This window comes from Ovis aries, chromosome 16 (genome assembly GCF_016772045.2).
Source record: "Ovis aries strain OAR_USU_Benz2616 breed Rambouillet chromosome 16, ARS-UI_Ramb_v3.0, whole genome shotgun sequence".
In the NCBI taxonomy this organism is placed as follows: Eukaryota; Metazoa; Chordata; class Mammalia; order Artiodactyla; family Bovidae; genus Ovis; species Ovis aries.
In genome coordinates, this window is record NC_056069.1 from 71,114,946 (window position 1) to 71,140,461 (window position 25,516).

Here is a 25,516-nt window from a genome sequence, read left to right on the forward strand (position 1 = left end):
GACTGCAGCACGCCAGGCCTCCCTGTCCACCAGCAGCTCCCAGAGCCTGCTCAAACTCACGTCCATTGAGCCGGGGATGCCGTCCAACCGTCTCACCCTCTGTCGTCCCCTTCTCCTCTGCCTTCAGGCTCTCCCAGCTTCAGGGTCTTTTCCAGCGAGTCAGCTCTTCACATCAGGGGGCCAAAGTATTGGAGCTTCAGCTTCAGCATCGGTCCTTCCCGTGAATATTCAGGACTGATCTCCTTTAGGGTTGACTGGTTAGAAAGCTATGTATTTAAAGCTGCAGACCAGCCTCCAAGAGACCACTTTAACTGCCTCCCTCATGTTTGATACATCATGTTTTCATTTTCACTCGTTTAAAGTATCCCCTTGTCTGCCTTGTGATCTCTTCTTTAACTCACAGGAGATGCTTGGAAGTTTGTTCTTTGATTTTGAAATAGTGGGAGGTTTTCTAGATATATTTCTGTTATTGACATCTAACTTAATTCTGACTTGCTGAACTAGTCTATTTTAAAGCATCATTGTTTCTAAACACCCTGAGGTTTGTCTCGTTGCCCAGTATATGGTTTATCCCTGTGTGTGCCACATGCACGTAAAAGGAGTGTTGACGGGTTGGAGAAGGAAATGGCACCCCACCCCAAGACTCTTGCCTAGAGAATCCCATGGACGGAGGAGCCTGGTGGGCTGCTGTCCATGGGGTCACACAGAGTCGGACACGACTGAAGCGACTTAGCACGCATGCATACATGCCGTTGATGAGTGGACGTGTCAACTAGGTCATGTCTGCCCCTACACCCTTACCCTCGCCTTGCTCTGCCCGCCACAGTGAAAGGCGTGTTGAACTCTAAACTGTAGCTGTGGATTTCCCTGTTTCTCTTCACAGAGAGGGTAGGCCTGTGTCTCCACTACGGCTGGGGCCTGGCCTTTCTGGAGTGGGGGACGGGGGTCCCCAGGCTGTGAGGCCAGGTCCTTGCTGCCGTGCCTAGCGGAGGGAGCAGTCCTCTGGGCCGGCCGGCTCCTGGGTGGAGAGGCAGCCCCTGGGACCGCAGCCCCTTCCTCTGCAGGCGCGGTGTGCTGCACCTCCACGAGAGCCACGGCCTCGACGACCTGGGCCCCCCCCGCTGGCAGCTCACCTCCTGCCTGGTGCTGGTCATCGCCCTGCTCTACTTCAGCCTGTGGAAGGGGGTGAAGACTTCCGGGAAGGTGAGGGGCAGGGCTCACCAGCTGGGGAGTGGGCAGGGGGCTGTGGTTGAGGAATGGTTTCAGCACAAGGGGAATCACAACAAAAGATTTGTGCCGATGAAGATATTTCGGTCACTGCCTGGGTGCCCAAAGCAACGACGGCCCAAACGCAGCCATCACCTGGGCCAGCACTCACAGTCACGACCCAGCCCCCGGAAGCCTGCCAGTGGCGCTACCCTCTGCCTCGCCCGTGACCCAGGGTCCATCTTTCACACATGACCCAGGTACACATTTGCACAATCAGTGAGATGCAAATCACTCGAATTTTACGCATCGGAAATCCCGCCACTCGTGCCTACAGCCGTGGCCCAGATGCAGACAGAAGGCCCCTTCCCTGCCAGGCTGTCTTGTTTCAATCCCTGGGAGAGACAGGAAAGAGGGTCCTGGGCGGGCCTGCTCCAGGGGGCATTTGCCGAGCTGACATCCTGGGACTGTTCGGGACACTGGGCTTACCAATCCAAGGCCCTCTGTCTGAGCACAAGCCATCAGTGGCCCTGAGCCCAGCCCTGCCCACAGTGGCTGGTGTGGTTGGACAGCGTGTGCTCTCCCCAGGTCGTGTGGATCACGGCCACCATGCCGTACGTGGTCCTCTTTGCGCTGCTCCTGCGAGGCATCACTCTCCCGGGGGCCGTGGACGGCATCAGAGCGTACCTGAGCGTGGACTTCCATCGGCTCTGCGAGGCCTCGGTGAGTCCGCCCTCCGCTCACGGCCCATCCTCCGGGGCTGGCAGGTCGGGCCGTTGTTCTCTCTGCATCTTGGGCAGGAAACGCTTCACGTGGGGTGACCTGCCCTGCCCAGCAGAGTTCACTGTCCAGGTGCGCAGGGACCATGCGGGCACAGCATGGGGCTGAAGGGACCAGGGTAAGAGGATTAGGAGGAGGAGTCACCCCGGCCTCTGCAGGGTGAAGCCAGGGCAGCTGCCCCTTGACCTCCTCACCTGGGCTGTCCACTCCCTGGAGAAGCCCTCCTGGGTCCTCAGACGAGCACCTGGGGGTGGGGGCGCCAGTCTGTGCCCAAGGGTGTGGGCGCCTAGCTGGACCGAAGCCCGAGCTCTGGCCACAGCATATCTTCAGAGCTGGGCTGAGATGCTGGCTTGCATGAACCAGGCCCACCTCGGGGCGCCAGACTTTGTGGTCAGAAACCCCGGTGCCCACACAAGGTGGCGATGTGACCATCTTGTGGACAAATGAAGTCCACTGTCTGGCTGCAGGGTTCCTCAGCAAAGGACGACATTGTCTGGGTTTAAATACCAGGACTTGGCAGGGCAATGGAGGAGGGCTGGGCGGGGAGGAAGAGAGAAAGGAGAAGGCGGCAGGGCAGGGGTGGGGTGGTCACTGGCAGGAGCAGGGGCCACTGGAAATCCAGGTGGACCACACTGGAGCAGCTCTTTAGACCTGGGGCCCCAACAGCCGCCCGGGGAGGCTGGGTCACTGGGTGCAGCAGTCTTGGCCGGGTATGGGGGCCCCGACGCTGCCAGCTTCTGAGTCGGGGGCAGCGCTTATGGGGCAGGAGGAGGTTCCACGGTGGGGAGAGGGTGGGCAGTGGGAGCGGAAGAAGGGCAAGTCGGCAAGGCTCCGAGCCCCCAGGAGCCCCAGGGGAGGGGGAGTTGCCGAGCAGACACTGAGCAGCAGAGAGAGGAAGGCGCCATGGCCACGGGCCCACAAGCTCACAGGGGAGGGCAGCTGTAGAGCCCGCCAGGCAGCTCACGGAGGACCCGTGAGACTGTGAGAGCCACACACGTGTCTCCACGGAGCCAAGGGAGACGGACACGGACGGCTAGGGGAGCGTGAGGTCAGTGGGGATCCCGGGGCCCCACCGCACGGCCGGGCCCAGGGCGCCGGTGGGTCAGCGGAGTGTCGTCCTCAGGAAAGCCCGCGGTGGGTGAGGTGTGCTGGTGGGAGGAGGTGGCCGTGGCATCAAAGGCCAGGTGGGGCATGACCCGGAAATCAGAGAAGAGTCAGGCGTCGGGCGGAAGACCGTGCAGAACAGCTATCAGCCGTGTGAACAGCTGCATCTGTGAAGCAGAAGGGAGTGGAGACCAGAGGTTGGCACAGGTGAGGTTGCTAGGCAGATGGGTGAGACAGACAGCAGAGTTCAGGTGGATGGATGACAGGCGGCAGACAGGCAGACAGTGGGCGGTGGGTGACAGACGTCGGTGGCAGGCAGTGAGGGGTGGGGCTGCCCTGTGTCCCCTCCTCTAACGTCCCATCAGCTTGCTCAGGAAGGGACAAAGTCAGGACAGAGCATGCACAACCGCTGGGTTCCTGCGAGCCCTTGGGCCCAGAGGCCGGGCCCCTGCATCCCCAGCTCAGAGGGCAGAGCCATTCTTGTCCCCCCTACAGGGTCCTGGCTGACCTTCGCACCATCACCTCCATGACAAGGCAGGAGCTGGGCTCACCAGCTTGGTGGCCATCCTGGGCTGTCCCCTGGGCACCTCTCCCCAGGCTCAGGGTAGCCTCCCTCAGAGGCTGAGCATCCCTGGCATCTTCCTGGGGGCTGGGAAGTGTGAGGGTAGGTCCCATTAACTTCCCTGGGATGTGGTTAGGGGCTGGCTCAGATTGGGGTGCAGGCCCTCAACACCTTCCCAGACTGTCTGTCCCCTGGGGTTCACAGGTGGCAGCTCAGTCCAGGGGAGGCCACAGCAGAGAGTCCTTTCTGGACTTTCAGCGTCCTTTCTGGCCCAGACCAGTGGGATTGGAGGTTCCACTGGGGGCCTGCCCAGCAAGCGGTCAGGGCAGAAGGACCATCAGCTCTGTCCCTCCTCATGTCCCTGGCACCACAGACCCTGGGCTGCTCTGACGTAGAGATGGACCTCCATCTCCTGGGGGCCATTTGTAGGTCTTCATGGGGATGAGGGGACCCCCTCTGGGGTCAGCATCCCTGCCCTCGGTGGTGTCCAGGCTCTTGGCCATTCATCTGCAGCTCTTGAGCCACCCTGCCGGGCAGGTGAGGTCTGGGCTGGGACAGACGCTGTGCTGTCCTGGGATGGGGGCGAGGGGTGGGGGGGTGGCCTCCATCCTAGCAGCAGGGAATGAGGCCAGGAAGTAAAGGAAGGGCCGGTCTGGATCAGCCCCAAGAAGCTGCCCAGTGGGTCCCAGGGTGGGCTGTGGGCAGGACCCGGGCTGGGGCCTGGGGCAGCGGTGAGCAGAGGCCTGGCCAGATGGCCAGGAGGTGCCTCTGGGTGGGTGGGCCACATGTGCAAAGGCTCTGGAGTGACCACTGGCCACTGAGAGGACCTGAGACTGCAAGGGGGCAGGAGCGCCCCCCACCCCTGTGCCCCCAGCCCCTGCCTGCAGAAGCCTGCCCGCCCAGCCACTCCAGGCCTCGGGAAAGCCTGGTCGTGCTGTCCTCGGTGCTGGGCTGACCCAGGGCTCTGGAAGTGCTGCCCAAAGGACTGAGCCCCACAGGGCCTGGTGTACGGGCTCCGTGTCCAGCCCCCTCACTGGGTTGTGCTCAGGTCAGCCACCTTGTGCCCCCAGCTGGGGGCTCTGGAGTCACGGCTGGGGAACCGGCCCACAGGCCTCATCTCAGGCTGAGGGACTTTGGGAACAGCCCCCAGGACCCTCCCGTCCCCACCTTTCAGGCAGCGGGCCTGGCTGCTCTCCCAGGGCGGGTGTCCGCTGTCCTCCGCCTCCCTAGGCTCTGCGGGGCCCAGGGGCGCCCACGTCATCATCACCGGGTCGTAGGATGGTCTCTGTACCACCCTGACCCGAGCAGGTCGTGTCCGACGTCTGAAATAGCGCCTTGATCCAGTATCGACCACACGGCCTCATTTGTCACGTGTGCCAGGCGCCTGGGATGTCACCTGTGCCACCTCCAGCGAGTGCAGAGCTTGGAGCCACCGCTGGCTCCGCGGGCCTTTCTGCGCGCGCCGTAGCGGGCCCCCCATGCGCCCTTCGTGTGCTGCTGCAGGAAGGGTGGGAGGCGAGTGCGGACGGAGGCGCCAGCGTCACACAGCTCCGTCAGGAATCCCTGCTCTCCCCGGGGCGTGGGCCCAATAAGTAACCCCAGGTCCCGCACCAGGACACAGCCCCCTTCTCCTCAGGCCCTCTCAGGGTTATTCCCTGAGGTGACATTTGCTCACCGACAGTGATGCCAAGTTTAAGTGTGACTGTTCCTCAGAGCCTGTGGCACTGAGGGCCCAATCCATGACCCTGCCTCTCCCCAGGCTGGCCGTGCCCCCAAAGGAACCTCTCCCCACGGGGCTGCCCACCCCGCTCTGTCTCCCCTCGGGGGCCTCTCCTGGTGGGGGCCGCTCACTCTGTCTCTCCGCTCCTGCAGGTCTGGATAGATGCGGCCATCCAGATATGCTTCTCGCTGGGCGTGGGCCTTGGGGTGCTCATCGCCTTCTCCAGTTACAATAAGTTCACCAACAATTGCTACCGGTGAGTCCCGCCCCGAGAGAGGCCTGTGGCGTCAGGCGGGCAGGTGTGCCCCTGGGTGAGGGGAGGGGACAGGAGCCGTGCTTACAGCCCCTTAACCGCACGTGGAAATGAGATGGGAAAGCCACAGGCCAACACTGATTCCTGCTTAAGGGAGGCTTTAAGGCAGGAAGATGCTGCCCCCTCCCTGGGAGGAGGTCTCTCAGGCACCCCCAGGCCCCTCCTCTGCCCGACTGGGCCACCCCGTCCTCCCAGCATCCGGGGTCAGGCTCCTCACCCGTCTCCCATGAGGAAGGGCCTGTGCGTGTCCCCACCTGACCTTCACTGAGGGAGCGGGGGCCCCAGGCGCGCCCCAGACCCTGCGGAGCCCCCCACAGACTCAGCACCAGGACAGGCAGGAGCGTGGCCGTGCCACGTGCCCAGAGCCCCAGCAGCCCGGCAGCCGGCGCTGCCCGGCCCAGGAGGACCTGAGCGACCTACAGCCACTTGCCGGCCCGAAACCGATCTAAAGACAGAGAAAGGGCTTCCTCCGGGACTGCTTTCCTTGACCTTTGAGCCAGCGTTTGTTTTCTTTCATATCGTGAGGATAAACATGCGGTTAAAAACACGAAGGCGGTGTGTGCAGCGGGAAGGCCAGGCGGACCGTTACCCAGAGGCCCACACAGGGGTGGCGTCTAGACGGCAGGCCAGGCAGCGGCTCCCGAGCCCACCCTGTGCCCTCCCGAGTCTGTGAGGGTCCTTGCCCTCGGGCACTCGGGAGGGCTGGCCCCGCAGCCCCTCCTCCCTGCTCTGAATTCTCGGCCCTCAGAGTGGGGTCCCTGGGCCAGCAGCCCTGACCCCCAGGCACGTAGGGGAAACACAGCATCTGGGCCCCACCAGCCCCACCCCGGCAGCACCTGCATCTTAGCAAGGTTCCCAGGAGGCATCTCCAAGCCCTGCCTGGCAGCCCTGTGGGTCAAGGTGGGGACCCCGTGGTCACCTGGGCTGCCCACCGGAGCCCAGCTTTGCCTGTGGGATCATCTCACCATCAGTGCTGAGTCAAGAGTCCCAGGAGCCCCTTGGTCCCCAGGCAAGCGCAGATGGCTGGTCACTGGAGGCCTGACCTGGCCAGGGTGTGGCCAGCGCCCAGAGCTGCTCAGCAGGGGGTGCAGGTGGGCAGCTCACCACTGTCAGGGGGTCCCAGCCTCCCTCCCTCAGGGCAGCCCGGGACAGGGTCACAGGAGGGGCTGGCCTGCCCATCTGGGGAGCACCCCCAGCCGCCAGCACCAGACACAGCCAATTACGAATAATGACGGGAAATTGCAGAGGCGCCCGGCCGGGCTGGCACAGCGTGTCTTGTTCCTGCAGAGACGCGATCATCACCACCTCCGTCAACTCTCTGACGAGCTTCTCCTCCGGCTTCGTGGTCTTCTCCTTCCTGGGGTACATGGCCCAGAAGCACAGTGTCCCCATCGGGGACGTGGCCAAGGACGGTGAGTGGTGAGGTCCCCACTTGCCTGCTCCCAGGCTGCCCAGTTCTCGAAGTGTTACCCTGCAAGCTGAGAGGGAAGCGCACGGGCACCCAGGGCCCTTCCCAGGAGCAGCTGACACGGCGGAGAGCAGGGTATCTGGGCACACTGCGCCCACCACCTCCACGCACTCCCAGCTCCTGCCCCTTCGGGCCCTCCTGCTGGATGCCAAGGCCGGGTCGAGGTTGGCCTCGGCCCAGGGCTCCTCACGGAAGCCACTCGGGCTGCAGGACGAGGGTCCGGTTCCCCTCACCTGGTGGGGGACATGCAGCTGAGGGCTCAGAGTCGTTCCAAGTGGCACAGATGGCCGGACCTCGGTGTGGTCAGCCAGAAAGAGGCTGGGCTGGCTTGGACGCCAGCAGTTACTTTGTTCTGAAGCTTTTCCCCCAGCCCTCCAGGGGCCATGGCGCATACACGTGGGAGTGGGGTAATAGCGGAGAAACCCCCAGGGTCTCTGGCACACAGTGGCAACAGAGACCCACGCTCCCAACCTGCTCACCCAGCCGACGCGGACAGGAGTGTCTGCAGACGAGGGCTCAGCGGAGGGGAGCGGGCAGCGGAGGAGTGGGCACTGGTGATGTAGGGAAGCAACCTGGGCCAGCAGGAGAGGACTGGGCTTCCAGGCCCAGAGCAGGGTGCTGGGGGGCCTGACTGCTGCGCCCCTGGGCATTCCGTGCGGGGGGAGGTCTGCTGGTGCTAGATCCTGGGCGGAAGGCATGGCTGAGGCAGTCTGGAGCTGGGCCAGTCCAGGACCTGGGCCCCAGATCGCTGCTGGCCCCGCCGGCCTGAGGGTTGTCCTGTGCCTGCACCTGGAGGAGCCCCTTCCTCTGAGACCATCCCGCTTCCCCCCTACAAGCTCCTCTCCTCCTGGGTCTTCTTACTCTTGAGCAGGAGGGCTATCGAGGAGAGCAGAGGGCGGACCCCACCGGCGCCCTGAGCTCTCTGTGGGTCAGCCCGTCAGTCTATCCGTCGAGTGCTGGGAGCCCCACTTGGAAAGCAGGGAACAGAGTCTGGAGCCGGGCGGACGACCCCCTCCAAGTCTGGCAGGAAAGCTGGGGACCCAGATGAATCGCCACGTGCTTCCAATCCACTCTTTCCTCCTGGAAAAAAAATATCCAATAAGGCCAGGAAAGGGAACCTGATGCAAATAAGGACTGAGCAGTGGAATTTACTCACCTTTGCATTTTGCATTTTCACTGGGTTTTGCCCTTTATTATGATAAATAGCAGTAGTTTGCAAGAATCCCCATTAACCCCTGAAAGTCAGCTGACCGTCTTCATTGCATTTCCCAGAAAAGCAAAGTAAATGTCATTTATAGGTCTAATTCTCAAGAAAACAGGGGGAAATAGTAACCCAGGAGCAAAAATGAAAAGTGAGGATACTGGCTTTAGTTCAACCAAGCTGATGGGCATCTTCCAGGCTCCTGGCGCTTAGACTTTAGGGCTTTTCAAACCATCTGCCCCTCCTGCCCACATCAGAAACCGTGCTCCTTCCCGGGGTGTTGGGAGTCCCAGAGCCCAGGTCAACACCAGGGCCCCTGACAGATCTTGGAGGTGGAGCCTGGCTCTGGCCTTTGGCTCTCTAGAAGCATCAGTAGGTGCCCCGTTCCTGTTCCGGTCGGCTGGTGCCTGACCCAGGCCCCGCAGAGGACTGGGAACCAGGAAAGCGGTGAGTTGTACGTCCCTGAGCAAGCTCTCGGAGGCTCTTGTGAAACTAGCACTGAAAGTGACCAACTGGCAGCTTCCTGTGGGGTCTTCTTTACTTTGGGGTCACTGGCAGTCAAGTGCCTGAGTCCTGACCACTCCCAACCCTCCCCGCCTCCACCCAGATCCCACCTACTGGGGGTGAGGGAGCTGGCTCGCCCCCTGTGTCCCCACTCCCAGGAGTGTGTCTGGGAGACGGTCAGAGGGGACAGAAACACACCGCGTTGCAGGGAGCACGTGGAGAGGCGCGCTAAGTTGTGGCGTCTCTGTAACAGCACATGGCTTTTAAAGATCACACTTAAGCTGGCACAGAAAAGCATCTACTGTGTAGGCTGCCTGACGGCAGCAGCGAGCGTGAGTGTGTGTGTGTGAGTGTGTGAGTGTGTGAGTGTGAGTGTGTGAGCAGCAGGCACAGGAAACCAACCAGGAGGCCCCCAGGGTCTGGAGGGAGGAAGCACAGGGTGCCCCCCCCCGAAGCCCGTCCTGCCCTCTCCCTGCTGGTGTGCCCCCTCCTCTGGGGGCACGGGGTGTGGGAACGGCCGAGGGCTGGGGTACGGAGCAGAGCCCTCGCTCCAGGACCTGGCTTCCCTTCTCCCAAGTCCTGGGCCCCGAACTCAAGGAGGGAGGCCTTTGCAAGGAGAGCAGTTTTTCACTGCCTTAGGGCCGGCTTCGGGGGCGGGGGAGGGCGGGGGAGGGGCCTGGGAAGGTCCGCCCTGGGTGACCGGAGGGCCTGCTTCCAGGGCCGGGGCTGATCTTCATCATCTACCCGGAGGCGCTGGCCACGCTCCCGCTGTCATCCGTCTGGGCCGTGGTCTTCTTTGTCATGCTGCTGACCCTGGGCATCGACAGCGCCGTGAGTGGTCTCTGCATGCCCTGGGGCCCCGCCAGGGACAGCCAGCTCACCTGGTGCCCTCAGGGGCTGGCCAGCCTGGAGAGCCCCAGGGCCCGCACATACCTGTGCCTGTGCAGAGCCCCCGAGTGGGAGGGCAATGGGGCCCCACAGTTCCTGGGGAGGGCTCTTCAGACCAGCTCTGCCCTGCTGCCCCTGGGGGCGTGGCGAGTCCTGGGGGGGGGGGGGGGGGCGGGGAGTAGCGTGCTGCAGGAAATGGGAGCCACACAGCACCCAGCAAGGCTGGGCCTGACTCCAGCTTTCCCCGCCCCGCGGCCTTCTGGTGGGAGTGGGTGCTGTTTTGGGCGCGGGGGGGCAAAGGTTCCTGCCTGGCCCACTGGACATCCATCCTGTGGTGGCCCTGTGGGCCCCTGGGAGGGCAGACTTCCTCACGCTCCACCTCCATGCAGCCTGCTGGGGACCAGCACCTGAGATCTCAGGTCCCGTGTCTGCACCCCCTGAGGGACACGGCCAGTGGCCAGGCCAGGCCTCCTGGGACCAGAGCTCAGCTGTGCGGTGGGGCAGACACTTGCTTAGAGAAGCCTGGCGGAGCTGAGCCTTTGTGGCGCCACATGGAGCAGCGTGACCCTGGCCACGCAGCTCCCCAACAGAGGGCAGGACACGCACCCCGGTCCTCCATCTCCAGTGGCCGTGCCGGGGAGCAGCCCTTGCTGGGGGTGCCCTCTGCCCCCCGGGACCCCATGCGGCTCCCGACTGAGCATGTGGGTGGAGACGACACACGTGGGTCCCCGGGGGGGCAGAGGGCCACCCCGCAGCGCCCCTTCTGTCCCGGCTGCAGATGGGCGGCATGGAGTCCGTGATCACCGGGCTCGCGGACGAGTTCCAGCTGCTGCACCGGCACCGGGAGCTCTTCACGCTGCTCGTCGTCCTGGCCACCTTCCTCCTGTCCCTCTTCTGCGTCACCAACGTGAGTGCCTGTGCCGCCCCGGACGCTGTCTCATGGCAGACGGAGCAGGGGCGCTCCCCCCCAAGCTACCCGTGACCTGTAATGATACACGGGCATCCGTGCTCACGCACACGGTGGCCTTGAGTCAGCCAGAGCGGCACCAACGGTCACTCAGCGTCCCCGCAGTCGCATGTGGTCCCAGGGCGTGAGAGAGTTTGGTCTCCAGCGTTTCAGCACCTGGACAGCTCCCTGTGAGGCGCCTCTGGGTTTGTGGGGCAAGAGGGTTGGGGGGCTTCCCTGGTTGCTCAGCTGGTAAAGAATCCACCTGCAATGCAGGAAACCCCGGTTCGATTCCTGAGTCGGGAAGATCCCCTGGAGAAGGGCAAGGCTGCCCACTCTGGTATTCTTGGGTTTCCCCGGGGTCTCAAACAGTAAAAAATCCACCTCCAGTGTGGGAGACCTGGGTTTGATCCCTGGTTGGGAAGATCCCCTGGAGAAGGGAATAGCTACCTATTCCAGTATTCTGGCCTGGAGAATCCGTGGCCTGTATAGTCCCTGGGGTCGCAAAGAGTCAGACACAACTGAGGGGCTCACTTTCACTCAGGTTTGTGGGAGGTCTGTCCGGGGGGGGGGGGGAACAGGGCTCAGGGCCCCTCCTCACAGAGGTTCTGCCGTTGTTGGCATCTCCTGGCTTTCATCCCTAACTGTACCAGGAGCCCTGGAAAGGCGGGGAGAGGTTGGTTTTTTGGTAATAGCCGGGTTCCCAAGTGGCTGCTCGTGGACTGAGCTTTAGTTTCTTTCCTGAGTGACACTCCATGGAGAGTAAAATAGAAGGTGTCTGTAAGCTGGCGCCTCAGGCCAGGCTGATGTTTTGGGAAGAGCAGTTCCGTGGGCAGGCGTGAGAGCCGGGCACCCTGAGCTCAGTGGGTGCGCCCCTCCTTCCCCCCCAGGGCGGCATCTACGTCTTCACGCTGCTGGACCACTTCGCAGCCGGCACGTCCATCCTCTTCGGGGTGCTCATGGAGGTCATCGGGGTGGCCTGGTTCTACGGTAAGAACGAGTCCTCCTTGGGCTGGCGCGCTCCTACCGGCAGGACAGAGCTGCTGTGCTGGCGTTGTGACTGGTCAGCTAGCATCTGTGGGGCTGGTCGCTGAGGCACCCAGTGGCCCTGCGTTGTGGGCACTATGGCACCACAGAGCGAGGCTTGGCCGCTGTGGCTTGTTTGGATCCATGCAGGCAGTTAGCCTGGACGGCACCCTGAAGTCGCCCCTGTGGTCAGGGCGCTCGGTGTGGCCACGTGATCCTGGGCTGGGCCTGGAGGAGGAGGGTGGGCTGGCTCTGGGTGCCGCCCTCTGGTGGAGGCGGTCTCTGCGTCCCGCTGAGCAGAGTCCCGGCACCAGGGAGGCAGGGGAGCTGGCCGAGGGGGGCCTCGCTGGGGCCTCAGCTGATGGGAGGGAAGAGACAGGAACGCTCAGTGAGTCTCAGGCCAGAGCTCCCGCCTCCGCACGACGGCCCCACCAGACTCCTGACCCCCTCCCGCGGGGCCAGCACTCGGGCGCTAGGACTGCGAGCCCTCAGGGTGGGGGGCCCGCTGGTCGGCAGGTGGTGTGCCCAGCCTGCAGCCGTGTGCCCCCGCCCCTCCTGCGTGTCCACCGTGTTTCCCAGGATGTCCTGAGGCAGGACTGACAGCAACAGGAAGCCGCCCTGCAGAGTTCTGCTGTGCCCTTCCTGCCGCCGTACCCGCCCACGCTGGCTCTCCGTTTCTCTCCTGGGGCTTGGGCCCTGGTGCCACTTGGCTCACCTGACCAGGCGTCCTTGACGACGTTCGCCATAAAGGCCCGAGATAACAGGCACACTTCTTGCACGTGTGTGTGCAAGACCTCCGGCCAAAGCCAGAGGTCTGTGCCGTTCGAGAACCGCAGTCTCGAGCCAGCCCTGATGCCACGTGAGGGGTCATGGCCTCTGCTTCAGCCCTGAAGTTACAACCTGTAAAGCACTCTAGCTTTGAGAGCCTTAACCGACAAAGAGCCCTTATTCCGAAAACACTCTTCCAGTTACATTTCCTTTTCTACAGAAAAGGGAAATATCAGCCTCTTTGTACTTTCATTGGCACCTGGAATCAATGCCTAGTCTACAGTTTTACACTGTAATCTCCCCAAATCAACCCTGAATATTCATTGGAAGGACTGATGCTGAAGCTGAAGCTCCAGTACTTTGGCCATCTGAAGCAAGGAGCTGACTCACTGGAAAAGACCCTGATGCTGGGAAAGATTGACGGCAGGAGGAGAAGAGGATGACAGAGGATGAGATGGTTGGATGGCATCACTGACTCAATGGACCTGAGTTTGAGCAAGCTCTAGGAGATGGTGAAGGACAGGGAGGCCTGATGTGCTGCAGTCCATGGGGTCACAAAGAGTCAGACACGACTGAGCGACTGAACAACAACATCTGAAAATAAAACCTCAGAGAAAGAGAGAAAGTGCCTCAAGTGTGTCCAGCAGCCAAGAACATCCCAGAGCTGGTGGAGGCCCAGGGGAGCTGGCCTTGCGGCGACCACACGCTCCCCAAAGAGAGACCACAGAGACCGCGCTTCCTGCAGACAGCAGTTCTCACCAGAGCACGGCCTCTCAGTGCCCTGAGGTCCCTGTGGTCTCCGGATGGGCCAGCGTGGGAGGGGCTGCCTGCCCCGGAGCTGCCCGAGGGGCCCCAGGGGACACCCCGTCTCTTCGGGCCTTTAGGTTCAGCCTCCACCCTGCTCCCTCAGTCCCCCTCCGATCCAAGGTCTAGAGAGAGGGCTGAGTGTGAGGAGGGAATCCTGCATGGAGGTGTCTCTCTGATGTCCCCGCATGTGACGTGAGACTCAGGAGGCCTGCCTCGGGGCGGGAGAAATCAGCGTGAGACCTGGAGAAACTGGCTCATCCAGCTTCTAGCAGGAGCTTTCCCTACAATATAGCGACTGTATGCCTGTCTCAGAGTGGGACACCCGGACACCTGCTCCCGCCTGAGCCGGAGGACGCTGTGCTCGGGGACGCGAGCCAGGCACAGGCAGACAGATCCCGCGGGAGGCCCTCAGGTTCCTGGACAGCAGGGTCACAGAGGCCGCAAGCAGGATGGGGAGGGCCGGGGCCTCCGTTGGGAAGGCGAGGAAGGCCTGGGGAGGATGGCTGGCGAGGCTGCACAGCAGTGCCACTGTGCTTCAAGCCGCCGGGCCGTGTGCTCACAGTGGTTAAAATGGAAAGCTTCACGTACTGTATGCTTGACCATGATTTTTGTAAAGGAAAGTAATGTTCATTACAGAGGGGAGGCAGGGGTGGCCGTGGGCCTCGCGGAGGAGGGTGGGAGCCCCACAGGCCCTCCCTTGCAGTCAGTGACGCCAGGGTCACCCTGGGGACGTGCACGGGCCCGGTCGGCATGACCCATGCCCGGCGGCCTAGGCAGCACCGTGCACCCTGAGCTCCAGGGGAGCTGGGGGACCGGGGGTTGGGGGCCGCACCTCCAGGCGGGCCGCGCTGACGCCCTGCCTGGCCCCCTGCTGCAGGTGTGTGGCAGTTCAGCGACGACATCAAGCAGATGACCGGGCGGCGGCCCAGCCTCTACTGGCGCCTGTGCTGGAAGTTCGTCAGCCCCTGCTTCCTCCTGGTGAAGCTCCCCGTCCCCCGCCCCGCCCGCCGCGCCCCCGCCCCGCCCTCCGGCCCCCTGCTCCCCTCCCTCCGGCCCCCTCCTCGCCTCCCTCCGGCCCCCTCCTCCCCTCCCTCCGGCCCCCTCCTCCCCTCCCTCCGCCGCGCCCTGCTCCCCTCCCTCCGGCCCCCTCCTCCCCTCCCTCCAGCCCCCTCCTTCCCGCTGCCCCCAACTCTGCCCCCCCGCCCCGCCCCGCCCCGCCCCGCCCACCACCCGCCCGGGGCCAGAGTGGGGCTTGCGAGTCTGATGCTGGGGGAGGGGCGGGAGTCAGCAGGTCACTGGCTCTGCTGGGAGGGCAGGCTGGCCCCCCAAATCCTTGGGTCTCCTGGAAGCATGGCCCCCACTCTGGGCCCACCGAGACAGCCACGTGGGCGGCAGGGTGGTCCTTATCTGACAGCGCTTCTGCCCGGAGGTCGGGGGTCGTCAGCCGCCCTCTGCCTGGAGGCCTCGGAGGGAAGTCAGCCTCGGGGGTCAGCGGGTGCTCCGCCCGAGGCTGGACGGAAATGGACAAGGTTCACCCAACAGCGCGGGCTGGAGCTGCTCGTGGTCTGGGATGGGCTGGGCAGGCTCGGGCCAGTGGGCAAGTACACCTGTGGCCTGCTGCATTGGAACCTGGCCATGCGTCCACTCTACGGCTGCAGGGCCGGATGGCCGTGGCCAAGTTCCAGTGGCTCAGGACCCCTGACTGTCCTCCCTACCCAGCGGCCCTGGCTGGCTGTTTGGGGCCATCCAGCTCTGAGTGCAGAGGCCGGGCAGATGCGCCCCAGGAGACCTCAGCACCCGTCCCCGCCCAGCCAGCCCAGCCCCCCCCCACCCCGGGTTCAGTGCGGGCGGGCAGCCCCGACCCCCGAGGGCCAGCGGGAGAGGAAGTGGAGAGGGGGTGAGGCTCCCGGCCTGAGCCTGCACAGGGGCTTCTGGTCGCCTCTCCTGCCTCCGGTCAGTGAGAGGTCCTGCTTCTCCCCACGTGGTAACCCCGGGGGTTTACGGAGGCCGGTGAGAGAGCCCCTCCCATCAGCCCCGAGCCTCGGGGTCATATGCCCCCACCGCCGGGGCCCCGCAGCCTCAGGCCGTCGTGTGGGGGCCCTGCCCCCAGAGTCGCCGCTCGGGAGGCCCTGGCCCCAGCTGCCCTGACCCTGCCCCTCGGTTCCAGTTTGTAGTCGTGGTCAGCATCGCGACCTTCCGGCCCCCGCACTATGGCGCCTACGTCTTCCCCGAGTGGGCCAACGCGCTGGGCTGGGCCATCGCTGCGTCCTCCATGTCTGTGATCCCCATCTACGCCGCCTACAAGCTCTGCAGCCTGCCCGGCTCCTCGCGGGAGGTGCGTGCCTGCACAGGGCCCCCCTCTCCTGCCCTTCTGCCCGATGCGAGGCCACCAGCGAGGTCAGGTGGGGGTCCCAGGCCTGCTCCCGGCGGCTCCTCTCCGGCCAGCAGGAGAGTCTGGAGTGGGCGGTGACCGTGCTAGGGGGCGGCGCTGTGCCTGTGTGCGTCTGGGTGTGTTGCGTGTGTGAGCCTGTGTGTCCTCACGTGGGCACGCACACGTGTGTGCTTGCCAGCGGGGATCTCTGGGTGTGAGCGCGCCCGCTCTGCATCATGCGGACAGCCCTGGTCTGAGAGTGGGGGTGGACTGGGGACCAAGCCCTCCCGCCTCGCCCCCCCGCCCCGGGGCTGAGCAGGGGCAGCGGGGCTTTCAGGCAGGACCCCCGTGAGGGCGGAGGTGGCTCCGGGCCTCTGAGTCAGGCCCACTGCTGTGTCCACTGTGAAGCGGAGGGTGGGGGGCTGACCTGTGACCTGAGCACAGGTCCCCCGCCTCCCATCGCAGTGCTGGGATTCCTGGAAGAAGAGATGGAGGTCGTAGCCCTCCACACTCTCCCCGAGCCCTCAGACACTGCTCGATGCCCGATTCCAGTCTCTCGAGAGTGAAGCCCCTGGCTGTACCCCAGCAGGTCCAAGCGTTCCCCGAGGGCCACGCGGCATCTCTCTGGCTTGGACGCAAAGGCGGGGGCCCCTCGCAGGCTGGCCCCTAGCCCATCCCTCAGCGTCAAGCAGGGCCAGCCCAGGCCAGGCCCCTGCGGCCCCGGCAGAGCCGGAGGAGGCGCCACTCACAGCCCCCTTGCTGGCCTCCGGAGAGCAGCCCTGCAGACAGCAGGCGACCGCTGGCCCTGGGAGAGACCCCTCTGTGTGGGCTGGGGAAGGGTGTCTGCAGGCCAGTGGGCTGGACCTCCCGCCCCCGAGACTCACTCCCTAGAATCTCAGCAGTGAGATGGGGGGACAGTGACACCCAGGGGGGACGTCTGGCCCCAGACAGTCCAAGGGCCAACTGCTGAGAGGTCCTGGGCGGGGAGTTGTCTGGGTAGGGGGAAGGCAGTGGGAGGGAACCAGCCTCCTCTCCGGCTGTAAGACATCGGGGCCTCCTGGACCCCTACCCTGCGGGAGCCGCAAGCACTGCAGGAGCGTGCGGGCTCCTCTGCCTGTGGGGCCTGCCACCGGGACTCCACACCCAATCCTGCTCCCTCCGGTCGGCCTGGACTTTCTCCAGGGTCTAAGGAGACCTGGCCGTCAGCCCCCCACCTGCGTGGCGGTCACCCTGGGCCCGCTCACCACGCTGGGCCGGCGCCCACGGCAGCCCCTTCTCTTCTAGAAACTGGCCTACGCCATCACGCCGGAGACGGAGCACGAACGGGTGGACAGCGGGGAGGTGCGCCAGTTCACGGTGAGTGCCGCAGGGGGCTCCTCCCGCCCCAGCTGCCCGGCCGAGTCCCCCAGCAGGTGGACACTGACTCAGACACGTGGCTGCAGGACACGCTGTTGGAGCTTTGCCTCTGTCTCCTTCCTTCCAGCTCTGATGTCTTTATTTTTTCTACTTTCATTGGTCTGCTCTGTCACACCTTAACTACCGTCTTAATTTAGACCCTGGATCCTTAATTAACCCTTCTTCTTTTCTCACAGAAGCATTCAAGGCTAAGAATTTCCCACAAAACACCCTGGTGGCTGCATTCCATAGCTTTTAACACAGCTTTTTGTTTATTATTTAGTTTTAAATGTGTTTTAATTTTCGTTGTGACTTCTTCCAGCCACGAGTTGCTTGAAACTCTGTCTGAAATCCCGAAATACATGAGGATGTTCTATCTTTTTGTTATCCGTTTCTAAATTAATGGTATTGTGTTCAGACCCCTTGCTACCCATTCTTTGAAGTCTGTTGACGCTCCTTTGTGGCCAAGCGCCTACCCAGCTTTTATAAGTGTCTCTTGTGTCTTTAGGTGAGATGTCTTCTCTAACTGTTGATACACAGTTCTCCTTCTGTCCGTAAGATCACGCTGATAACTATGTTGTTCAAATCTTCTACGACTTTGCCTGTTTCAGCTCTGTTCAGCCATCAGTAATCCGGAGACATGTACGGAATATGACAAATATTTGTCCATTTTCCCCTGTGGTTGTACTGGATTCCGTTTTATCTGACCTGCGCCAGTTTTCTGGGACTGGTACGGGTTCCGGGTGATCAATCTTCCTCGAAACCCAGCCTGTCCTCTTGCCCTTGAGATGTGTTTGCTCTTAAAGTCCTTTTCGTCTAGAGGACTATAGCTGCACGAGGTTTCTGTAGAGTTTGCCCGAAACATCTGTTGTAATCTTTTAACTTCCCACTTTGCAGTCATCCTAAGATTTAGGTGTCTTTTGCAAACCTCGAGTACACTGAAATGTTTTAGTCTGGCAATTGGGCAGATTAATCTGTTTTACCTTCGTCGGCATTACTGGTATAGCTGGGCTTGATTCTGCTATCTTTTTAACTCTGTTCCATTTTTTGATGTTTATTTTTCCCTGTCTGTTGTCTTTTCTGATTGATTTTGGAGGATTTGTTTTCTTATTCTACTCTTTCTATTTTTTTGGAACTTACGTGCTTTATTGACTTTATATTTGTTTTTAAAATTGTACTATGTATGTGTAATTGTACTATGTACTTTTTTTTTGATGTGGACCATTTTTAAGCATTTTTAAGTTGTTAAATATGTACTTGGCTGTGCGTGGCCTTTAGTTGCTGACACGGCTTCGTCAGTAGTTGTGGCCCCCAGGTCAGTTGCTCCACAGCCTGTGGGATCTTAGTTCCCTGACCAGGGATTGAACCCACGTCCCTTGCTTTACAAGGCAGATTCTTAACCACTGGGTCTCCAGGGAAGTCCCTGTACCAAGCATACAGGGACTTCAAGTATAAAATTAAGCATTATATGAACCCCCATCCTGAATATCACAAGGACTTAACTTTTCCTGCTATTGGTTAATGATACTAATAATGATTGTGGTGTTCAGTCGCTCAGTCGTGTCTGACTCTCTGTGGCCCCATGGACTGCAGCACACCAGGCTTCCCTGTCCTTCACCCTCTCCTGGAGCTTGCTCAAACGCAGGTCCATTGAGTCGGTGATGCCATCCAGCCATCTCATCCTCTGCCGCCCTCTTCTCTTTTTGCCTTCAACCTTTCCCAGCACCAGGGTCTTTTCCAGTGAGTCAGCTCTTAAATAATAATGAGCTATTATTAGCCAATGTTGCATTTATGTCTTTTCTAACCCACAAGTTAGGCACTGTTGTTATTGTTGCTCTGGCTGTTTTCTCCAGAAACTCCCCTGGACGAGTGTGCACGTCCAGTGTTTGTTCACTGTACTTTTTCTCACCTACATCTTTCCTTGAAAGATCACTTTCTTGCCTCTCAAAAAGTATCCTCCAGATATTCCTCTAAGGGGGTGTTTTTTTAATCTGTTTATTTTTAACTGAAGCATAATTGCTTTACAGTATCGTGTTGGTTTCTACCAACGTCGTGTATCTGCGCGTGTCTTTACTTTGCCCTCATTTATGACAGTTTCTGCAGGCACGTGGTTCTGGATTGGGTCACCGTCTCTCGGCATTTTGAGGACAGGGCTTCTCCACCTGCCGCCCCACAGTCCTGTTGGGACGGGAGGTCCTGTGGGGCAGGGTCTCCTGCGGGCGGGGTCTCCTGCGGGCAGGGTCTCTGCGTCCCGCGGGGCGGGGTCTCCATGTCCCGTGGGGCGGGGTCTCCTGCGGGGCGGGGTCTCCTGCGGGGCGGGGTCTCCTGCGGGGCGGGGTCTCCTGCGGGGCGGGGTCTCCTGTGGGCGCGGTTTCCTGTGGGCGCGGTTTCCTGTGGGCGGGGTCTCCTGCGGGCAGGCAGGTCCCAGGGGGCGGGGTCTCCTGTGGGGCAGGGTCTCTGTGTCCCCGGGGGCGTCCAGCGCCCTTTAGCTTTGGGGCTGGCTGCAGTCTCCCTGTGATGTGTCTGAGCACAGATTTCTGTCGTTTTATTATGAAACTGTTAAAAGTAGTTTTACTTACTTATCTTTCCCAGAATACTTTGTGTGTCCAGGGTCTGTAAATTCTTGTTTTCAGTGAGTTCCGGGAGTTTTGCAGCTGAGTGTTAAACCTCGCCCTTCACCTCTGCGTGGCCGTCCTGGGCTCTGTGTGTGACCGTCTCCCTGGCCCCTCGGGGTCTCACCCTCTGTCAGGGGTCTTTTTAGGCTCCGTGTCCGGGCTCTCCACTGTGCATCGGCCCACGCATGGCTGTTTCTCATCTGTCTAACTGCATGGCGAAATACAGCCTTGTGAACGACCAGACACGTTCCGCCTTGACAGCAGTTCACCTGCGCCTGCCCGTCCACCTCCCTCCTGCCCCCAGAATCAGCACCGCCTCGGTCTGGCCGGTCGTCTCCTGGGCCTTTTCTGCTGCACGGCTTTGTGGCATCTATGCCGCTGCTGCTGCTGCTGAGTCGCGTCAGTCGTGTCCAACCCCATAGATTGGCAGCCCACCCTGGGGTTCTCCAGGCAAGAACACTGGAGTGGGGTGCCGTTTCCTTCTGCAATGCATGAGAGTGAAAGTGAAAGGGAAGTCGCTCAGTCGTGTCCAACTCTTAGCCATGGGCTGCAGCCCACCGGCTCCTCCGTCCGTGGGATTTCCCAGGCAAGAACACTGGGGGGGGGGGGTGCCATTGCCTTCTCCTGTGGCATCTACCAGTTCAGTTCAGTTCAGTCGCTCAATCGTGTCCGACTCTTTGCGACCCCATGAATCGCAGCACACCAGGCCTCCCTGTCCATCACCAACTCCCGGAGTTCACTCAGACTCACGTCCAAGGAGTCAGTGATGTGTGGCATCTATAGGTACCACTGAATTCCTGAGAAGCGGACTGTTCGGTTTCCGTCGTTTTGAACTTTATTGAAAGGGCTTCACGCTGAGTCCTTGAGCTCGTCTCTCCACTGTGTGTGGTTGTGCACCGGGATTCCTGCTTCTGATACCCACAGTCCCCTGAGCCTCTTGAAGCTGTGAGTTTACAGTTCCCAGTGTGTTTGGAAGCGTCTGCCGTCATTCCTCCCGCTTTCTCTGCCTCCTCACCTTCAGCGGTTCCGGTCACACGGTTCAGGCTCTTTGGGCCTCTTCCCTCTGCGTGTTTCACTCCGTGAGCTTTCTGCTGCTTCGCTTAGTCATTAGTTTTTCGCCTCGGCGAAGCCTAATCTGCCGGTGAGCTCGCCCAGCGGATCTGTCCTTGCACGCAGCGTCGTGCTCACCGCTAGAAGTCCACGCTGGACGTTTTATGTCGGTCACACCTCAGCTTACCTGTCTGGTCGTGTGGTGCAGTTACGAGCACTGAGCCAGGCCCTCATCTGCCAGTGTTAACACCTGTGTCTGTTCTGGGTCAGCGTCAGCTGACCTTTCTCATAAGATGTTGGATTTGCTGATGCCTCGCATGTCTAGTCATTTCTAACTGAATTCTAGGTGTTGTGAGTTTTGCCATGTTAAAGCCTAGGTATATCTGTGCTACTTTAAATACTCTGGGGGCTTCCCTTGTGGCTCAGTGGGTAAAGAATCTGCCCGCAATGCAGGAGACTTGGGTTCAATCCCCAGGTCGGGAAGATCCCCTGGAAAAAGAAATGGCAACTCACTCCATTATTCCTGCCTGGAGAATCCCATGGACAGAGGAGCCTGGCGGGCTGCAGTCCACGGGGTCACAAGAGTCAGACACGACTCAGTGACTAAACCACCACCAGATACTCTGGGGCTCTGTTCTGGGTCATCATCGAATTACTTGGAGACAGTTTGATCTCTGGGGGACTTGCTTGTGAAGACTTGTTAAGTGGGACCACAGCAGCGTTGGGCGTGGGGCTCCCCGCCCTCCTGATGCTGTATCAAGACCTTGAGGAACACTCTAGTCAGCTCCCAAGACCCAAGAGGTGCTCCTGCCTGGCTGTGGGTCAGCCCCCCGAGACCCAAGAGGTGCTCCTTGCTGGCTGTGGAGCAGCTCCCGAGACCCAAGAGGTGCTCCTTGCTGGCTGTGGGGCAGCTCCCGAGACCCAAGAGGTGCTCTTGCCTGGCTGTGGGGCAGCTCCCGAGACCCAAGAGGTGCTCCTTGCTGGCTGTGGGGCAGCTCCCGAGACCCAAGAGGTGCTCTTGCCTGGCTGTGGGGCAGCTCCCGAGACCCAAGAGGTGCTCCTGCCTGGCTGTGGGGCAGCTCCCGAGACCCAAGAGGCGCTCCTGCCTGGCTGTGGGGCAGCCCCCTGAGACCCAAGAGGTGCTCCTGCCTGGCTGTGGGGCAGCTCCCAAGACCCAAGAGGTGCTCCTGCCCGGCTGTGGGGCAGCCTCAGCTCCCAGTGTCTAGGTTTGGGGAATGTTCCTTGCATCCTGCTGGGAGGGTCTTTCTGGACTCGAGTGCCTGGCCGCTCAGCTGGACCCTGGGTCCCCATGTACATGCTCAGAGCTCTGGGTGCTGCGACCCCCTCTGGAACTCCGTCCTGTGAGTTGCCGTGCCCTGGGGCTCTCCCACGCTCACCCCATCTCGCCAGCCCCGGGGTTCACCACCTGCCCTGGGCTCCGCGCCCCACGCTGCTGCTGGAAAGTCCCTGGAGGCTGCGAGTGGGGCAGCTGGAGGCCTCATCCTCCTGGTCTCTCAGGGTCTCTGTTCTTTGTTGTCCAATCTGCTGCTGTCTGAAAATGCGTTGTTATGTACATATTGTTCATTCTAAGTGATTTTGGATGGTAGAGCCTCTTAGGTCCCCGTTACTCCATCTGGACCAGAAATATCATTGTTTTTCCTGCTTTTGGCTGCACTGTGCAGCTTTCGGGATCTTCCTTCCCCAACCAGGGATTGAACCCAGGCTCTCGGCAGTGAAAGCCCCGAGTCCTAACCACTGGACCGCCGGGGAGTCCCTGGCCCAGAAATCTCTTTGTCTCTCTGGCACTGCCCTGCCCATCCCCCCGTACCCTCCCCCCCATTATGAAAGCTCCATCACCCACCCCCTTTCTGTGCCCCCTTCACTGACAGGGACCTTGTCCGCTTCTTCTCAGGAAGCAGCCTTTGACCTTTGAACTGTGCAGCTCTGTGCCATGTCCCCTTCTCAGCCAGTTCTTACACAGCTGCCCAGTAACCTGAAGGTCTCCACCCTCTGGCCCAGGGGCCTGGACTGGAGTTTCAGGTTCCTGCTGATCACTGCTGTTTCTGGCCTCCTGGTCGCCGGCTCACGGCTTGAGCTTCCCTTGTGGGACCTCTGAGAGGCCTCTTCTTCCTCCCAAGAAGGTTGCCTTGGGCTCATCTGTGGCTGGGACAGAGGGCCGCTTCAACCCTGGGCTGGGTCCCAGCTGGGGTCCCCGGTGTGCCCCCCGCCCCAGCCTCAGCACTGGCCTGAAGTCACCACGCAGCCACCACCCCAGCCTCCGGCCCCTGCTGCTCCATCCACGCCAGGTCCTGCCCTCCGGCTGCCCTTGGGGGCCGAGGAGTGTGTCCTAGGCAGGTCCCCGGGGGGTGAGGAAGAGCCCTGCGAGGGGACCGCCTTCCCCCGCACCCCCCAACCCCGGGACGGCCATATCAGAAACAAGCCCCGCACGTCTTGGTTTGGAAATGTTTACAAACCCTCGGTTCTTGCCATTTAGTGCGATCGAATGGCTTGTGCTCAGAAACAGGCTGAGCTAACAGCCGGGTAATCACAGGTGATGGCATCTGTGGACAGCTAAATAGGGACCTGTCCACCTCGCCCACCCCCCGAGCCGGGAACGGGCTGCATCCGCACCTGCGGGGTCGCACAAAGCAGCCGGCACCGTGGGCTGTGGGGCTGCCCCGGGACGGGATTGGAGGCCCCAGGAGTGAGGCTGCCGGGGGCTGGGGGCACCGCTGGTTGCGAGTGGGCTGGCGGCGTGCACTCTGGGACCCTCCCAGGCCTGTGGCGTCCAGTGTCTGCCCAGAGAGGAGACCACTGGGCCACATTCTGGCCCCTTGAGGCCGCCGTGCTCTGACTTTGTGAAGCGGTGACTTGCCTCCAGGAAGCAACTGGGGCGTCAGGTCTGTGGTGCCCAGGAGCCGCACTGGCCCCCGCCCCCGCCTCCTCCTGGCTGCAGCAGGGCCCCCGGCCTGGGAGCTGCCTGTGTCCAAGGGGCTCCTCACTTCCTGTCTCAGCAAACCCTGTTTCCTCTGCAGCTCCGCCACTGGCTCGTGGTGTAGGCGGATGGAGCAGGAAGAGCTGCTGGCTGCCGTCGGCGAAGACCAGGGCGAGGAGGGCACCCCACCCCCGGCCCTGCGCCTCGCCGGACACACACGCGTCTTTCCCTGGACAGGCGTGCCCGCTGTGCCCCGGGAGCCGACCCGCCGTCCACGTGTCGCCGTGTACCTCCCCTAGTCTGTGCTCGTTCCGCAGGTAGAATCGACTGAGCTGTGTTCCGTGCGTTACAGCCGCCACCTGCCCTCCACCCCCGCCGGCCCACCAGGGCCCCCTGGAGCTCGGGCCGCGCCGCCGGTGCACGTGTGGAGGAGAAATAACGATAATTATAGGTCACACTTCTCTGCCGAGAACCCCGGCGCTCGCAGTAGCTCCCTACACCCTTTGCTTTGCTCCTATTAAAAAGCCGAGAGTCATGTTTGCCCGTCTTGTGCAGCCGTGAAATGGGAGAAGCCGCACGAGACGTGGAAAAGCATCCCCGTCTCAAGTGGGTCCAGCCCGAGCCCCGAAGGGCCGGGGGCCTGGGTGGGAGACAGAAGCGCTGTTTATCTCCTTGTAGCTGAGGGAAAACTCGGTAAAATCTGTGTGGACTGCCACTGGTCTCGCCCGACGTGGCTCCCTGTCCGCTCACGGTCACCTCACCGCGGACCCCCAGCCACAGAGAAGGGGAGCTTGCCAGGAGCAGGGGTGCCCCTGCAGCTTAGCCTGGACTCCCCAACCTTGGGAGAATCTCAGTTCTCGGAGGCGCCTATCTCAGCAGCCGCAGCTCTGCTTTCCTTAGGGAATGGCTTTCAGAGCTGCATTGACCCGGGAGTCAAACCCGTGCTCAGAAGGCGGGGCCGGTTTCTGAAGCCCATTGGCCAACGTTGCCAAGGTTGCTAGAGAGGATGTTAGCCTCTGGCGCTGCCGTCCTCAGGGCTCGTGGCCATGGTCCGGGGACGCCCTGCTGACCACGTGCCCAGGGCCACCGGGAGGCTGCCAGACAGGCCCGAGGAGCCCTTGCTGGAAGCGGCCCTCAGCCCAGGCCCGTGGAACCGGCTGCTCAGGGGAGCCACGGGTGGACTGGTGCTCGGGGGCGGGTGTGGCCGAGAGGAGTCGGGCCCCCCCATCCTTCCCAGGAGCGCTGAGCACTCCTGAAGAATGCCAGTGGTGTCCGCGTCCGTCTGTGTTCACAGTGGCCTCTCGTGTGCTTGTCCCCAACAATAAAGAGACCCGCGGGGAGACGGCCAGGGCTGTATGGCCACGTTCCTGCCTGACAGCGTCTTGTCCAGGTGGCGCCTTGGGCGCCCAGACCCCTTCCTTGAGAACCTCCTTCACTCACCTCCGCCTGCCACGAGTGTGCGCGGCTCCACCTTCCCAGGTCTGCCAGGCTCAGCCCGACCCACCCGTGGCCCCAAGTCCTCCCGTCTGTCTTTCCTCTCTCTCAAGCCCTCCTCTGCCCAGCCAGCTCCCCTGCAGGCTCCCCGGGGGTCCGGACCCCGGCTAGGCGGGCTGAGCTGACCGCGGCTCCTGCCCAGCGTGAGCACCTCTTCTGGAGACACGACAACAGAGTCCTGAGCGGCTCCCTGCCTTTGGTCCCTAAGGATCTCCGGTCCGCTCTGGAGAAAGAGGTCCTTCCAGACGCCCGTCAGCTCTGGCCACAGCCCAGAGAAGAGCCCTGCGCTTTGTCCTTCTGGTTGGATGCCACCTCTGGGAGTCTGCTCTGACCTCTGCTTCTGGGTTCCACCCCTGATCAGTG

The 25,516-nt window shown here is 61.8% G+C and overlaps 1 protein-coding gene across 1 annotated transcript in view; it reads left to right on the forward strand.

Moving 5' to 3' along the window:
• SLC6A3 (solute carrier family 6 member 3) overlaps window positions 1–24,194 on the forward strand; it is a 34,475-nt gene extending 10,281 nt beyond the window's left edge. The window contains exons 5-15 of the mRNA XM_027979952.3: window positions 1,065–1,203; window positions 1,795–1,929; window positions 5,525–5,628; window positions 6,973–7,097; window positions 9,577–9,689; window positions 10,525–10,653; window positions 11,583–11,682; window positions 14,171–14,271; window positions 15,461–15,628; window positions 16,949–17,020; window positions 23,760–24,194. Of these exons, the coding sequence (XP_027835753.3) occupies window positions 1,065–1,203; window positions 1,795–1,929; window positions 5,525–5,628; window positions 6,973–7,097; window positions 9,577–9,689; window positions 10,525–10,653; window positions 11,583–11,682; window positions 14,171–14,271; window positions 15,461–15,628; window positions 16,949–17,020; window positions 23,760–23,783 (1,210 nt within the window). The 3' untranslated portion in view covers window positions 23,784–24,194. The remainder of the gene's footprint in view (window positions 1–1,064; window positions 1,204–1,794; window positions 1,930–5,524; window positions 5,629–6,972; window positions 7,098–9,576; window positions 9,690–10,524; window positions 10,654–11,582; window positions 11,683–14,170; window positions 14,272–15,460; window positions 15,629–16,948; window positions 17,021–23,759) is intronic.
• Window positions 24,195–25,516: the final 1,322 nt, after the last annotated feature.